At 37.8% G+C, this 14,842-nt stretch overlaps 1 protein-coding gene across 7 annotated transcripts in view; it reads right to left on the bottom strand.

Moving 5' to 3' along the window:
- Positions 1 to 36: 36 nt before the first annotated feature.
- LOC5568871 (ELKS/Rab6-interacting/CAST family member 1) overlaps positions 37 to 14,842 on the bottom strand; it is a 51,551-nt gene continuing 36,745 nt past the window's right edge. For 3 of the 7 annotated variants that reach the window (XM_021846463.1, XM_021846466.1, XM_021846465.1), the window contains 11 exons: positions 10,800 to 10,949; positions 10,635 to 10,739; positions 10,421 to 10,576; positions 10,185 to 10,346; positions 9,942 to 10,115; positions 1,434 to 1,588; positions 1,180 to 1,372; positions 989 to 1,120; positions 568 to 923; positions 378 to 465; positions 85 to 320 (listed from right to left, as the gene is read on the bottom strand). In XM_021846463.1, the coding sequence (XP_021702155.1) occupies positions 210 to 320; positions 378 to 465; positions 568 to 923; positions 989 to 1,120; positions 1,180 to 1,372; positions 1,434 to 1,588; positions 9,942 to 10,115; positions 10,185 to 10,346; positions 10,421 to 10,576; positions 10,635 to 10,739; positions 10,800 to 10,949 (1,782 nt within the window). In that variant the 3' untranslated portion in view covers positions 85 to 209. Of the gene's footprint in view, positions 321 to 377; positions 466 to 567; positions 924 to 988; positions 1,121 to 1,179; positions 1,373 to 1,433; positions 1,589 to 9,941; positions 10,116 to 10,184; positions 10,347 to 10,420; positions 10,577 to 10,634; positions 10,740 to 10,799; positions 10,950 to 14,842 lie in introns of all 7 variants that reach the window. The other 4 variants (XM_021846464.1, XM_001652543.3, XM_021846467.1 and 1 more) reach the window with 4 other exon arrangements.

The following is a 14,842-nucleotide window of genomic DNA, read 5'->3' as shown; positions in this document are numbered from 1 at the left end:
AAGGCTTTCGGATCTCAGTCAAACAAAAATGTTCTATATGAAAAATAGCTTTTATACAGTATAAAATAGAATAACCAATATATAAAAATATAATACAAATTGTACGGATGTTTATCGAAAAATCGACTTCAACTAATTTCTACAAATGCGGTTGAAAGTTTGAAATAGTACGGTCCCAAAGTATTTTTCTAAAGGGGAAAACCATCGTCCTAAGACCCATCCCTTGGTGGCAGTATCTCTTTGATCCCTTGATACCAAAATTCTCTAGTACGATGTATTCGATCTTTGGTGTATTGTAACCTCCGAAGCAGTTCATCACTCTGCAAAGATCAAATTATATGAAACCACTGAAACAACGATCATGCATCAAAACACACCTCCTTGCAATTGGGATCGCTACTGGATCGAATCAACTTGTTTGCCTCCGACGGATAGAACGTCTGATGGAGTGAGGTGCTTAAGCTGCTAAAATTGAGAATAAAAGCCCCGAATCAAAAATAAATACATTCTTTATTGATATTGTGAGCTTCAACTCCTAGATAACTACGGAATTTTTACAGTAATCACCTTCGACTGTCATCGTATGCTTGCTGATAGTGTTCCAGCCGCCGGTTCAGAATCAACGAGTCCCGATGGTAATCTTGCATCTTCTCCATCAGCTTCACGCGGTCCTCCTCCAGATGGCCGATGATTCGTTTCTGGTCGGCAACCTTTTGCTCGTAGTCTCGCTCCCGCTGCCGTGATTCTTCAGCGCATTTCCGTGCTAACTTCACCGTATTTATTGTTTGACGCTTGAACTCTACCAGCTCTTTGTAGTTTTCCAAATGTTTCCGCGCAGTTTGATACTGCTTTGTGAGATCCTCGTTGTACGTCTTCAAATTTTGGTAGGCGTGATTTAGCTTGCGATAGTTGTCTTCAACTTCCTGGAGCCGAGAAAGGGATTGATTGAAACTAAACAACATTTAACATGACTGTTGGTCATCTTTACCGCTAATCGTCCAGTCTTGAGCGACAAGTCATCCTGAAGTTTCTTCAGTACTTCGCATAACGCACTTTTCTCTCCTGCAAAACTGGACAGTTTATTTCCCAAATCTTCCGTGTCCTGCCTTAGTGTGTCCCTCTAACAAAAGAAAAAAGTGTTAATGTTGATACAGGCGGTTTCAAATCATGGTTCCGTACTTCTTTGAGTAAAATTTCGGCCTTCCCTCGTAGTTTTTCCAACTCTTCTCGGTGCCACGCAAGCTGATGTTCACACTGCTGCAGCTGGTTTCGCTGTTTCTGCGAGTTGCGCTTGATGGTGTTGAGCTCTTCGGCAAGCTTCTTCTCACGGGCAGTGGAATCTTCTCTGTACTTTTCCCACGCCTGGGATAGACTACGGGCAAAACAGAAATTTAATCCGTAAAACATGGTTATGAACCTGTAACAGAAAATACCTGGCATTTTTGGCTTCCATGGTTTGGGCAATTTGGGATTTGGCCACTAGATTCTCCCTAACCTCCTGCAGGCTCTGTCGCAGCCGGTCAATCATTTGTTCCTTGTCGAAAAGGCTCTGCTCTAGGTTCGAATTTTGGCCTTTCAGCTTTCCAATCTGCAGATATGAGAAGTTTAGTAAATATATTCGAATCTGGGGAGTCAAAACAACCCTATAGTTATGATTCTTAAGGTAAGAACAGAATGAGTGCAGAATAATGGTAAATATATTTACAATCATGTACTCGCATGGATTTCTATACAATTAGAACAGTTTACACAAGAACTTTTTATTCACGATTGGGCTCCACTCAGTCCCAATTGCATTTTCATCATGTCTCTGCAAAAATCCTTGCACTAATATTAGGAATATTAGTGGAGGTTTGTTTTTAGCATAGTTCCTTTGATGGTGCAATCAATTTAATTCTTATGGCACCATCTTGGGGCAAAGGAATCAAATTTGTAAGCAAAACGATTGTTTGAAAAATTTCATGAGTATCGTTCGATAGCTTGTATTATTTTGGTATTTTACATCATAGATAAATATTACAACGTACTATTAGTGCGAAACATGTCACAACCTGGGAGGGAGAAACCAATACAAAATTTCTGTACGTCATAGTGAGCCGAGATTCCGCTGTCACGAACTGTCACTGTGAGCCCAGATCTCAAACATTGGACTAACATGAAAAAAGCGCGTAACTGATTAAAACACATTTTCGTATTTCTTCAAAAGTGATAAAAATCGAATGAAAATCAATTCATGCACATAACGCAAGTAATGTTACGTGAGCACCATTTAATCTGATTGAACATAAAGCATTGAAAAACGCATCGTTCTACTTTTTCCAATGAAAATGAATGTTTAGTGCATAGAAAACTGTGGCCCTTTTTTCATGTTTGTCAGGGAAGATCGAAGGTGCACAACAAAAGGAAACTACCGATTTTCTCGAAGCCTGCCTTGATTGTTCACACTTAGATTAAATTACTGGGGTCGGTAAAATTTTACTGGGTTTTGGAACTACCGAAAAAGTCAGTAAAATGAAAACTGTCACCACGCGTAATTTAAAAGCAAATTTCACCATGTTTTATTTTTTGTCGATATATGATATAAAAAGAAAGCTCTCTGCAAAATTTCAGTGAAAAATCTCTGTTTTTCGATTTCTGACATTTATTTTTAGTTTACTGACTTTTTCGGTAGTTCCAAAACCCAGTTATTTTTACCGAACAGATTGAGTGTGTTGTTGGCAAGCTGGAGTTATCTTGCAGTTCAAAACAACGTTGTCTTATATTTCGTGTGTAGTATCGGTGCCTCCCTCCCAGGTCACAACACACCACATGTAACTAACCTCCACAAAGGAAGCGTTTACCAGTGATGGAAATGTACGCATCACGCAGCACCAAACAGGCATGCGAACTGTTAACACTTTCTACGCTTTCTACCGCCGTTCATCGATTCTGACAATTAACCGATCACTAATATCAGTTAAATAATTCAATAAGGCAAATCCATGAGGACTTTCCGTTATAACTAACTGACAGCTAGAAGTGTAGGTACATGCAACTGAAACTAACGAGTAAATAAAACATGCGAGTGTCATCGAAGATTTGCATTTTCTTTTGTAATCAAACGCAAATATACAAAACCCCGGAAACCCGAAGATTCGTGTAACTATGCTGGACTCTTTTCGCATTCGGGTTTTAATAGAAGGGAAGAAAAAGATTACAGATTTGAAGAGCCGTGACCAGGGTTGGGAAAAAATCTGAAATTCACTCTACAGTAGCCAAGCAAAGCCAATCACAGTCAGCGAAGCCAGTGAAACTCACGCCCATCGCTGCTGTAGGCAAAATGCCTTGAAAATAGCAAAACACCCGTTGCTAAGGGCAACCAAGAATTACTGTAGAAAAATGTTCTATTTCCCGGTGCATTTCCCGCATTTAGAGCCTTCAATGACACTCATGATTTAGAAAATTCGTGCACCCAACATAGGCTACTTGATGAGATTCACGTTTTTGAACTACTGTACTGGGAGAGCCACGTGATTTTCGCTAAAATTCAAGCCTACTACTATTACCATTCCCAGCCCTGGCCGTGACATTTTTTTTATCTTGAATGGTCATGGTTTGCTTTGTATTTCGATGATCATGTGAATGTAGAGGTGATAAATGTTTGCTACAGTACTTTTTGCATCGCTAAAACCAACAGAAAAGAAACATGATAGACACGTGAATAGGCTTGGTGTGAGTAAGTTCGCACCCACGAGCAGGTGTTATAATATACCAAAAGGAATAGCAAAAAGTTCGCGAACATTTACTCGCGAGTAAAGAACAGAATAGTAAAGTATCAGTTTGTAGTCAAACACCCTTGAAAACCAGGAATCTTAAAGGGGGAATAGCTATTTTCCCAAAATCACAATTGATCCTGAATAGATCCGAACACGTTCACGAATCAATTAGGTTTTGTTCACTCGCCATCACTCTGTTGCTTGCGAGCATTTTGTTTAGTTTTTGTTCCGGTTCAGCAGCCACTTCCCATCACTGACGTTTATACTAAGTCAGATGTGAAAATATTGTACATGCATAATGTGAAAAATAACACCATCAGACATTTCTTTGATAATTCTTTGAGTTCATCAGAATTTATGCTTCTACTAAACTACTTCTATTTTCATGACCTGCCGTGAATCGCAAGTCAGTCCCATCTGCATTTTTGTCCAAATTGAATTAAGTTCAGTTTTCAACATATCTTCCAATGCCCTTTCAGCTGCTTTGATGAGATAATTTGATTTGTTCGGATAAATAGGTAAAAAACAACAAGTCAAATTGTCCCATAAAGAAAAGTAATCGCATATCAGTCCCACTACAGGTTTTTGCACCGTTTAATAAAAAAAATTCTGAAGGTGTCTGGGTTCAATTCCCGGTCGGTCCAGGATCTTTTCGTAATGGAAATTTCCTTGACTTCCCTGGGCATAGAGTATCATCGTACCTGCCACACGATATACGAATGCGAAAATGGCAACTTTGGCATAGAAAGCTCTCAGTTAATAACTGTGGAAGTTCTCATAAGAACACTAACCTGAGACGCAGGCTCTGTCCCAGTGGGGACGTTAATGCCAAGAAGAAGAAGAATAAAAAAATGAACCGCATTTTGATCATCTTTATATTTTTCTCGGGATGATACCGTAGTGAAGAGCAAACTGTGAAAGTTTCATTAAAATTTGCACATGTTCCAATTCTCTAGCATTTTTTGAATGTTCGTATGGAAAACGAGTTTGGAAACTTCACAACCCATTTTCTCAATGCCTACTTTTTACAGATGGGGCGATTCACGGCAGTATGTATATAGGAAATCCAATAGCACATGGGACAGTTATGTGAATAGGAACAGAAAAGATCTCATTTAAATTTTTAGAGAAAAACCACCATGTGTCTTCCAGGAGTTCGTCAAAAATTTGTCATGAATCTTCACAGGTTTCTACCGGGCATCTTGCTTCTAGTTATCTCAAAATGAATCAATGATTTTTTGTGGTATTTCTGATAAGAAGTTGTTTCTGATGATCCTTCGATAAATTTCATCGGTTTACCAGTGATTACTACAATAATTTTCGAGGTATATCTCAATTAATAGCTTTGATAGTTTTTTCTTCTCAACTTTTATGAAAATTCACATGGAACACCCAAGTATTTAACTTGAAAGTTTTAAAACAATTGCCGAAATAACATATCAGATGATCACTTTCAGAAACACTTCAATAAGTACTTCTAACATATCTCCAAGAATATTCCAAGGATTGTTAAAACAATCGTTAACAAATTTTACTAATGACATCCCCAGAAATTCATCTACAGATCCTTTAACGAAATTACTTCGGGTTTCCCAACTTGCAAATTTTCAGAAATTATAGTAAGAATTATTGCAGAGATTATTTAGCCGTGTCTAGTAGTCGAGTCTAAAAGTCTAGAGTCGAGTCTAGTACACGACACTGAAGACGGCCATGAGATCGAAATACTCGTATCTGTCGAAAGAAAACGAACTCTAGCAGAATTAAATGGTATAGTACTAAACTCGGTTTTTAATTTACTTTTTAGATATTCCACTAAGCGCTCGAAGATTTATTATCGTGCTTTAGTAGTTGAACGAACATGCTCTTTCGTTCAAAAAATAGAATTCATCACAAATTTTAGAACCTAATGACTCTGAACAGCTCCGAGCACGTTCACGAATCACTTTAGTTTCGTTTACTCGCCAGCACTCTGTTGCTTGTAGAGATGGGCAAAATGAACCGGAGCTGTTCAAAAGATCCGAATCGGGAAAATAACGAATCGATTCTTTTCGCCCATTCTTCTTCAACAACTACCGAAATGCTAAACATTACATATATTTTGCAATTGGATTAAATGGACAAATTGATGTGAAGTTTTGCGAAAAAGTTACACGTCTCCTCAGTGAGAATCGAACTCACGACTCCCTGATCTCTAGTTTTATCCTCCATTCTCCTTTGTTCGTTTCTCGGCTTCATTATAACGCTTGACACGTGTCTTGCTTTGCTCGCCACGGCACACTTGCAAACAGATAAAATATAGAGAAAAAGTGCTCACGTGAATTTCAAAGCACATTTTGTTTCATCTATTCGGTTCAGGTAGGGGACATACGCCAAATTATATCGTGTGTTCCTGGGGAAGAATGTACACGAAGGATGAGAGAGCGAAAGAAACGGAGCGTGTTACGCAACAGGGAGTGATTCGCTCTACTTCCGTTCGGTTCAGTTCGTTCTTTCTTTGCGAGCCGCTGAGTCACTGAACTATAAAAAAGGTCCGGTTCACTAAAATGAGTGATTCGGATCGAATCCGTTCACTAAAATGAACCGTTTTTCCCATCGCTAGTTGCTTGCGAGCATTTTGTTTAGTTTTTGTTCTGGTTCAGCAGACATGTTCGCCACTTCCCATCACTGACGTTTATTTTAGGTAAGATGTGAAAATATTTTACATCCATAATGTAATGAATAACACCATCAGAATTGCTATATAATAATTTTTCAGAATCAGAATATATATATATATATAATAATTTCCTGCATTTTTTTTTTTTTTTTGATAGGAAGTTGTTTATGATGATCCTTTGATGAATTTCATCGGTTTATCAATGATTATGAACTCCGATAAATCTAAACTAACTGCTTTAAAAGCTTCTTTTTCTCAATTTTTGTGAAGGAGGAATGTTTTAGAGAAACACCCAGATATTCAACTATTGCTGAAATAACAGGTCAGACCTGATTTCTTTCAGAAATCCTTTGCAAAGATTCCTTCACTGCCCATAACTGCATATTTGTCCAATTCGACATTTTTGACAAATTGGAGTTAACACCATAGAGAGTCATCAAATGAAGAAAGTATTTCAACTTACAGAAATCTGTTCTAGAAAATTCGAAAAAAAAAATCCATTGGTAATTATAACCGCATAACAGTCACATTGAGATTTTAAATGAGCCTCTTAGTATAATAGCAATGAAATTTCTATCAGAATTATTTTCTGACTACTCACCCAGCATCAGATATGAGTTGTACAAAATATCAGCCTCAAATAAACACTTTTGAGTTTCTGGTAATTATTAGAAGTTTTAGTTCCCTCCCATTATGCCGTGAATCGCAAGTCAGTCCCATCTGCATTTTCGTCAAAATTAATTTGAGTTCAGTTTTCAACATATTTTACAATGCTCTTTCACCTGGCCTCATGAGATAGTAAGATTTGTTCGGAAAAAATACGAAACAACAGCAAGTCAAATTGTCCCATCATGAAAAGTAACCGCATATCAGTCCCACTACAGAATTCCGCACCGTGTAACACAAAAATGAACCGGTTTTTCGATCATCTTTATATTTTTCTCATAAAGATATCATAGTGAAAAGCAAATTGTGAAAGTTTCCTTATGATTTGAACATGTTCTAATCCTCTGGAATTTTTTGAATATTCGTATGGAAAACGAGTTTGGAAACTTCACACTTCATTTTCTCAATGCCTACTTTTTACAGATGGGACTGACTTGCGATTCACGGCAGCATACTGCCATAAAATGCACTCTTAGTATTCCATTTACTCAATGCATAGGGGAAGGGGTGGTAAAATGAATACCTTATGGAAATCATACTGTTTCTGATAGAAAAACGAGGAATTTGTATAGTTCTATTGCACAACATCAAAAATAGGGATGTAATCTATAGCAGCGACATGGATTCAGACTAAAATAGCTAAATTTTCACATATTTTCATCGCTATCAAAAAGCTATGCAAATGTTCATTTTACCTGCACTATGGGTAAAATGAACAGCGGTTGGTGGTAAAATGAACACCGCGCAAAAACCGTGAGCAAACTAATATTTCTGAATATTTTCAGTGCCCCACCGACAAAACATCTAATAATGATTGTAACCCATTCAAAAAGAATTCTAAAGCTATCGGATTTGACATCATATCATAACTATATTCATCTCACTGAAAAACCTCAAGTCTTCCGAGCTTAAAGTAACGTCAGTTCTAATTTTCAAACGTGGTTTTCTAAAATCTTAGTTTTGTTGATATTTTCACTTCAATTGACCTCCGTATCAACTCAGTGTCTCAGTGTCAAGTGTCCCACTTGAAAATTTGCGGAAATTGCAGTAATAGGTATTACAGAGATTATTAAGGAAATTCTGATAAATATTTCTTAAAAATCAGAAAATTGTTTAAAGATTTTGTTCAAAATTCAACTTACTTATTTCTTGGGTGTTTGAGAAATTGCTCCTATTGATATTCTACAAAGAATTCCAACATAAAAATAAAATATATACAGGGATTCCTTAAAAAACCATTCTGATGATCATCGAATAATTTTCCGAAATTGTATTTAAGGATTCCTTCAAAAATTCTTTCAGGTATTCATACAGTAACACCAGGAAATAATCTCACCTTATTCATGAAATATTGTATCCAGAGTTTCTTCTTTCAATAAACAAAGTTTTTTCAAGGAATCCCGATGAAATTATTCTAGAGGTTGAGCAACGAAAATAAAGCCAATAATAATATTCCAGGAGTTCATACATAGAAAACATTCAACAAACGTGTTCTTGTTCAACCAATTCATCAAAAAATTTCTTTGGTAATCCAATTAGGAATAAAAGATTTTTACAGGACTCAATCCTAGAATTTTCCGAAGCAAAGCGTGACGATCCAATTTTTGATGGTTCCATAGTCCGACGAAGGTTAAGATGGGTCGATAATAATCAACTTTCGCGGGATGTATTTAGCGAACGACCCTTAATAACACTTCCAAGCTTTGCTCTAAATCTTATTGCGCAAGAAATTCCTGTAGGGGTTCGTTTTATTTTTATTTGTCTTGAATTTCTTTTTTTTTTCCTGGATAGTCCAGGCTTCTCAGATTCTTCCAGAATTTACGAAGAAATTATTCCTTAGCTTCATGAAGAAACCCCCTTTAGAAATGTTTTAATATACCAGATGAACTTTACAACAAGTTCTTTAAAAAAAATCTACCTAGATTTTCATAACAATTCCAGAAAATTCACTTTTTTTGCATAGTATCCTTAAGAATGTGATGCTTGCAAATAATTTGACAAAACATTACTTTAAGGACAGCTCAATAAGATTCTCTGGAGATCATTCATAACAAAAATACTGCAAGTACTTTGTAGAAATGTATTTGAAAATTTGCTGCTGGAAGTTGCATTTTTAAGGTATTTCGCAAGTATTTTTTTAAGGATTTGTCCAATGATTTTCCTACGAATAACTCACACAAGTTACTGCGTAAATTTCTCGAAAAATACCCGCAGGAGTTTTGAAAGAAATATTTGCTAGGTAGAGAGCAGAGCTACTTGGAAATTTCCATGATTCACTTTGGCATGGGGGTTTTTCTCGAGCGAATTATCTTAAACTATGCATTGAGAAGCAGATCAATACGTCGCATAATGTGGCCAAGTATGAGCTCACTAGCTTTAAAAAAAACACTGTCGAAGTGAATCAAAAGTGCCAAGAATGGGATTCAGCTCCCTATTTTGATAAATTCAGAAAAAAAGAATCCAAGAGAAATCATTGTATTAGTTTAAGATGAAATTTTTGGATTCAAATATAGAAACAATTATGAAGTAATTTCTCGTGAGAATTTTAAATACCTTGAGAAACAATTGTAAAGATTCATAGAAAAATGTTTACAGAGATGGGAAATTTTGTATATATTTTTCAGCGTAATCTTCAGGGAGCTTCCAAAGAAATCTCTAGGAATATCATCATAATACATATCAACTAATTTTTCGTTTCATCACTACTTTGTTGGCTTGTTTCGAGACTTCTTGACATCCAACATTCACAAATTTTTACGATTTTTTTTAATTTTCATAAAACGGTTTCAAGAACAAGTCACAATCTTCACAAGCTGCAATGAAACAGAACATTTTGAACTAGCCATTCCATCATCAATACTCACCTGAGTGAACAGCTCTGTCGTTTGTTCAGTTAGCCGAATCCTCTCCTCCACGTACTGATTCTCCAGTCTCTTAAAGTCCGCTGTCCGTTGTTTCAACGCATCGGATGCCTTCGTTGCTTCCAACGTTTTCTGTACAACCTGCTTCTGCAGTGAATGTGATACCGGTGTTTTCGACTAAAAATTGAAAATTATTGCACGCTTCAATAGATCTTGCAACGGTGAAAAATTGAAAATGATCCTTACCCTTTCCTTTAGATTTGTGTTGAACCCACACTTACACATACGTTTGTGCAAATTCAGATCACCCTGTAGTTTCTCCCTCTCGGAGTTTATACTTATGATTTTGCTATCTTTCTCACTGCATAAGGTTTTTAAGTTTTCCAACTCTTGGTTTAGATTTGTAAACTTTTTAAACCACACAAAGTAGAAAGCGTAATTCATTTGTCTGATTAAGACAATAGCAAATTAAAAATGTATACCTGAAATTTTGATGCACTGAGTTCCTGTTGCAATTGCTCCACCTCATCCTGATAGGACAGAATTGCTTTTTGGAGAATTTCATTCTGATTGCTCAACTCAAGTATCGTGTTCTGTAAACTGTTTGACTCCCGCACCAATTGCTCATGTTGTATGCTCTGCAACGTCAAAATCCACATTTAGTAAATTTTATAAAATCCTCCAAATAAATCTCACCGTCTCGTTGCTGTCCACCAGCTGTGCACTCAGTGCTTCGATATCGCTCCGCATCCGTTGCAGTTCCTGTTGGTGTTCCATTTCCTGAATGTTCAAACCGAAAGTCTGCTTAATCACCCTTTAACCTTTTCTGTTCGCCCCGGGCAACAAATTGTTCAAACTTACCAATTCTGCGCACTTATCCCGGAAGTAGGTCAAATAGCTGCAGTCGCGCTGTCGGGAATCGATCTCGTTCTTCAGCTCGACCATCTGCGACTGCAAACCGTTCATTTCATTCTTGATCTGCGTCAGATGCCGCTGTTTCTGTTCTTCAAGCTGCAACGAAGTAAGTACAAAGTACGCTTGAAAGTTTTTCTCACTTTCGTGTCCTTACTGGAAAACAATGGAAGGTAGGGGAGCAAGTAAAACCGTGAGTTGCTCTTTTCATAAAACCGCACGTGTGGTGCAACTTGTGGAGGGGATGAAAGTTTTTGAGCGAAGAAAGTTTCAGCACATTCTGCACAGGTTTGTTTTATTTCCGGTGTTGCATGATTGGGAGTTGTATAATTTAATTAACTGTTGTTTGATAGAGTCCATGCAGGTGAAAATTTGTTGAGGTGAAATAAATTTAAACAATATTAACACTTACTTGAAGCACATGCTACCAAGTAAATATTCTGGCTCAGTGTTCAGTAAAGCCAATACATGCTTATCGCATCTCGGAAGTTTTTAGAACTACCTTAAGCAATACAACAGTGCATGCATTTCAGTGCTACTTTTTCTATCTATCGATTTCCTTTCGATCCTTGTTTGCACACGTGCCTTTGATTTGTCGTTGGACCCGTTAGCAAAAGCTAGCAGTGGTAATCTTTCTTGGACACCGTGAATCTCTGAATTCATAACTGCCTTCCAAAAAAGTGGGGTTTACTAAACGTGGTAAAAATGGAAGAAAGGACGTTAATGGTTAATGTTGAAATGAGCATCAGTTCGATGTTTAGACAAATTTTCCGAACATCAAACCGCTATCACAGAGAAAATTGCCACTTGTCGCTTGCGTTGCTTTGTGTGCCAATGTATGTTGACGTTCACTAGTGCCATCGTGTGGTCGAAACGAGTTTGTATGTCGCGCTGTCTGCGTTGGCGGCGCTGATGGTTGACTCTAACCTTTACACATGATTTTGATGGAATTTTGTTCGAGCCTCCATGTCTGTTCTCTGTGCCGCTATTAATTAGTTAAAAACACAAGCGAAATATATTAGCGATTGAATTATATAACATTTTTCTCAATCATACACCTCGAGATGGCTGCCCGAAAACGGTCATAGTGGAGAGACAAAAACAGTCAAGCAGTGTGTGAACCGTTGACAGCGCAACGCCTGATGGTATTGATGCTGCTGCTGCTTTGTGTTTTGGTTGACTGGCAGAATCGATGAACTGTAGTAAATAGTGGTCACAGTTCCCAAGCCTGGGCAGGAGATCCTGAGAGGGCCTTCTTTAGCCGAGTGGTTAGAGTCCGCGGCTACAAAGCAAAGCCATGCTGAAGGTGTCTGGGTTCGATTCTCGGTCGGTCCAGGATCTTTTCGTAATGGAAATTTCCTTGAAGTCAAGAGTATCATCGTACCTGGCACACTGTGAAAGTGCTTTTAGAACACTACGCTGAGTAGCCGGCTTTGTCCCAATGGGGACGTTAATGCCAAGAAGAAGAAGGCAGGAGATCTTTTACTCCATTAAGGGAACCAAGGTTTCCTTCCAAATCGCAAAGAAAGGAGACTGACGCGTTTTACCGGAAGCTGTTGAAGATCGTGATCTTCTTGTCAAACACTAGTTGTTCTATAATGAAAAGTAATCGCAAATCATTCCCATCACAGATTTCCACATCGTATAACACACAAAACATGTAACTGTTTTTCTTATTATTCCATTTACATATTATTTATTTTCCCAAGTTTTTCGAATATTAGTATGAAAAACTAGTTTATAAACTTTTCAGCTCATTTCTTCAATGCCTATACAGATTGGCCTGATTCGTGATTGACGGTAGTTTAGTTTGTTGAAATTCTAAGAAAAACATGACGGGCCTGGTGTACTGGTTAGAACACACGCCTCTCAGGACCTGTGATCGAATCCCAATCCCAAGATATAGTAAGTTTTGGCATAAAAGATTCTAGTGACGACTTCCTTCGGAAGGGAAGTAATGCCGTTGGCTCCAAGTTGAACTTAGCCCAGGGCTCTAAATTTCGTTAATAAAGATAGCAAGAAAGCAAGAAAAAAAATACATGACAAACTGAGAAAATAGTTTTCACCCGAAATAACGGTATTCAATGCGTCAATTTTTAAGCAAGGCGTTCGTTTCAGCACAAAAAAATATGCTAAAATCATGCTCTTTAGTTTAACAAATTGCATTGTAACACGAACTGAGTGTACTCAATGACACAGTAATGTAGGATCCCGACTAGAATAAAGAAGTAGTTTGGTTCTATTGCATTTCTTGTTCGAAATAAGATGTCCAATGTGCACCTTCACAGTTATTACCTGAGAGCTTTCCTTGCTAATTAAACATTTTTGCATTTGTATATCGTAGATACTCTATGGGGCCTTTCTTAGCCGAGTGGTTAGAGTCCGCGGCTACAAAGCAAAGCCATGCTGAAAGTGTCTGGATCCGAATCCCGGTCGGTTCAGGATCTCTTCGTAATAGAAATTTCCTTGACTTCCCTGGGCATAGAGTATAACCGTACCTGCCACACGAAATACGAATGCGAAAATGGCAAGTTTGGCAAAGAAAGCTCTCAGTTAATAATTGTAGAAGTGCTCAAAAGAATACTATGCTGAGAAGCAGGCTCAGACCCGGTGAGGACGTAATGCCAAGAAGAAGAAGAAGAAACCCTATGCACTGGGAAGTCAAAAATATATCCAACCTGAAATTAATCAGATCGGTGGAATTCCAACCAACGATCTCAAGCATAGTCTTGCTGAGTACCTTCGTGTTTACGGATACGGTTAATTTGGCCTCAAGATCAGATAGCATATCCATATCTCAGAATAAAATATGCACAAACTTTCGGGTCTGTTCACTCTTAAGCCTGATTTTCGCTAGCTCTTTGAAATCACTAAATGATGTGTACGTTTTGGATTTATTCGATTAGTTTTTTTTTGTATTCAACATATCCAGCAAGACAGATATAGCAAAATGCACAATTCGTACCAAACTTTCGCAATAAATTTTTCGTACGACTATAATTACATGTAACTTAGCAAGGAAATCGTAACAACTACAGCCAATGCAGTACATAAATGGAACAGTAATACGTGGCAAAGGGTTGATAATATCGCCAGAGCAGTACATAAAACATTCGACTAGACAAAATCAACAGTCATGTCACTTCACTAGTAGGCAACACATAAATAAAAAAGTCCCACAATAAACATTCCAAGCGATCACTGGTTTCCCGTTTCCTTCTCTTCATTTCGCAAACAATTTTCCTCATTATCCATTATCCGCCGATGAAAATCATCCTTCGAACATTGAGGCTAATTGGATGGCTCACTTTGAAATGCAAAACGAAAAAAATCAATAGAAATCATCAAAGCTAGAAAAAGCTCTTTAATTGATTGAACTAAATAAACAAAATCATTTCTTGGGTATTTTATACCTTCTCATCATTTGTAATAACTTCACGTTAACACTTTTTCAACTGTTCTTGTTTATAAGCTACCGAGGAAAATATTGTTCTTGATTCCTTTTGAAATCCGAGTAACTTTCCGGTTTACAACCTATTTCCCAGTACTGCCCAAACCGAACTAAAATCCGATTGTTCCACCACAGACCCAGAAGCCAAAATCCGTCCCTTCAACACCACATTTGATGGTTGGAATTTTCACACATTGTTTTCACCCCCATTACTGGCACTGCATAGCAGCAGCAGTAGTGTTTGATTCGTCGTTGTCGTCATTCATGTATCGCAATTCCATCAAACGGAAACGGAAAGTTCGTTCGTTGCACGAGTTCGTCAACATAAATCCTTCGTCTTCGTCACCGCGTCGTCGTCGTCGTCGTCATCTAACTCAACAAAGCTAGGGGTAGGTCCCATTCGTACAAACCTTCGCCAAGGAAAGGGCGGGAAATTGCACGTGATTGCCCATGCTAATGCAAACAAACAACACTACTACTTCTACTAATCGGGAATGGTATAGTTGTTTTTACTAGGTGGCCTATACGATGGGATGTTCAA

This window comes from Aedes aegypti, chromosome 2 (genome assembly GCF_002204515.2).
Source record: "Aedes aegypti strain LVP_AGWG chromosome 2, AaegL5.0 Primary Assembly, whole genome shotgun sequence".
Classification (NCBI taxonomy): domain Eukaryota; kingdom Metazoa; phylum Arthropoda; class Insecta; order Diptera; family Culicidae; genus Aedes; species Aedes aegypti.
This window is presented reverse-complemented; position numbering and strand designations above follow the sequence as displayed.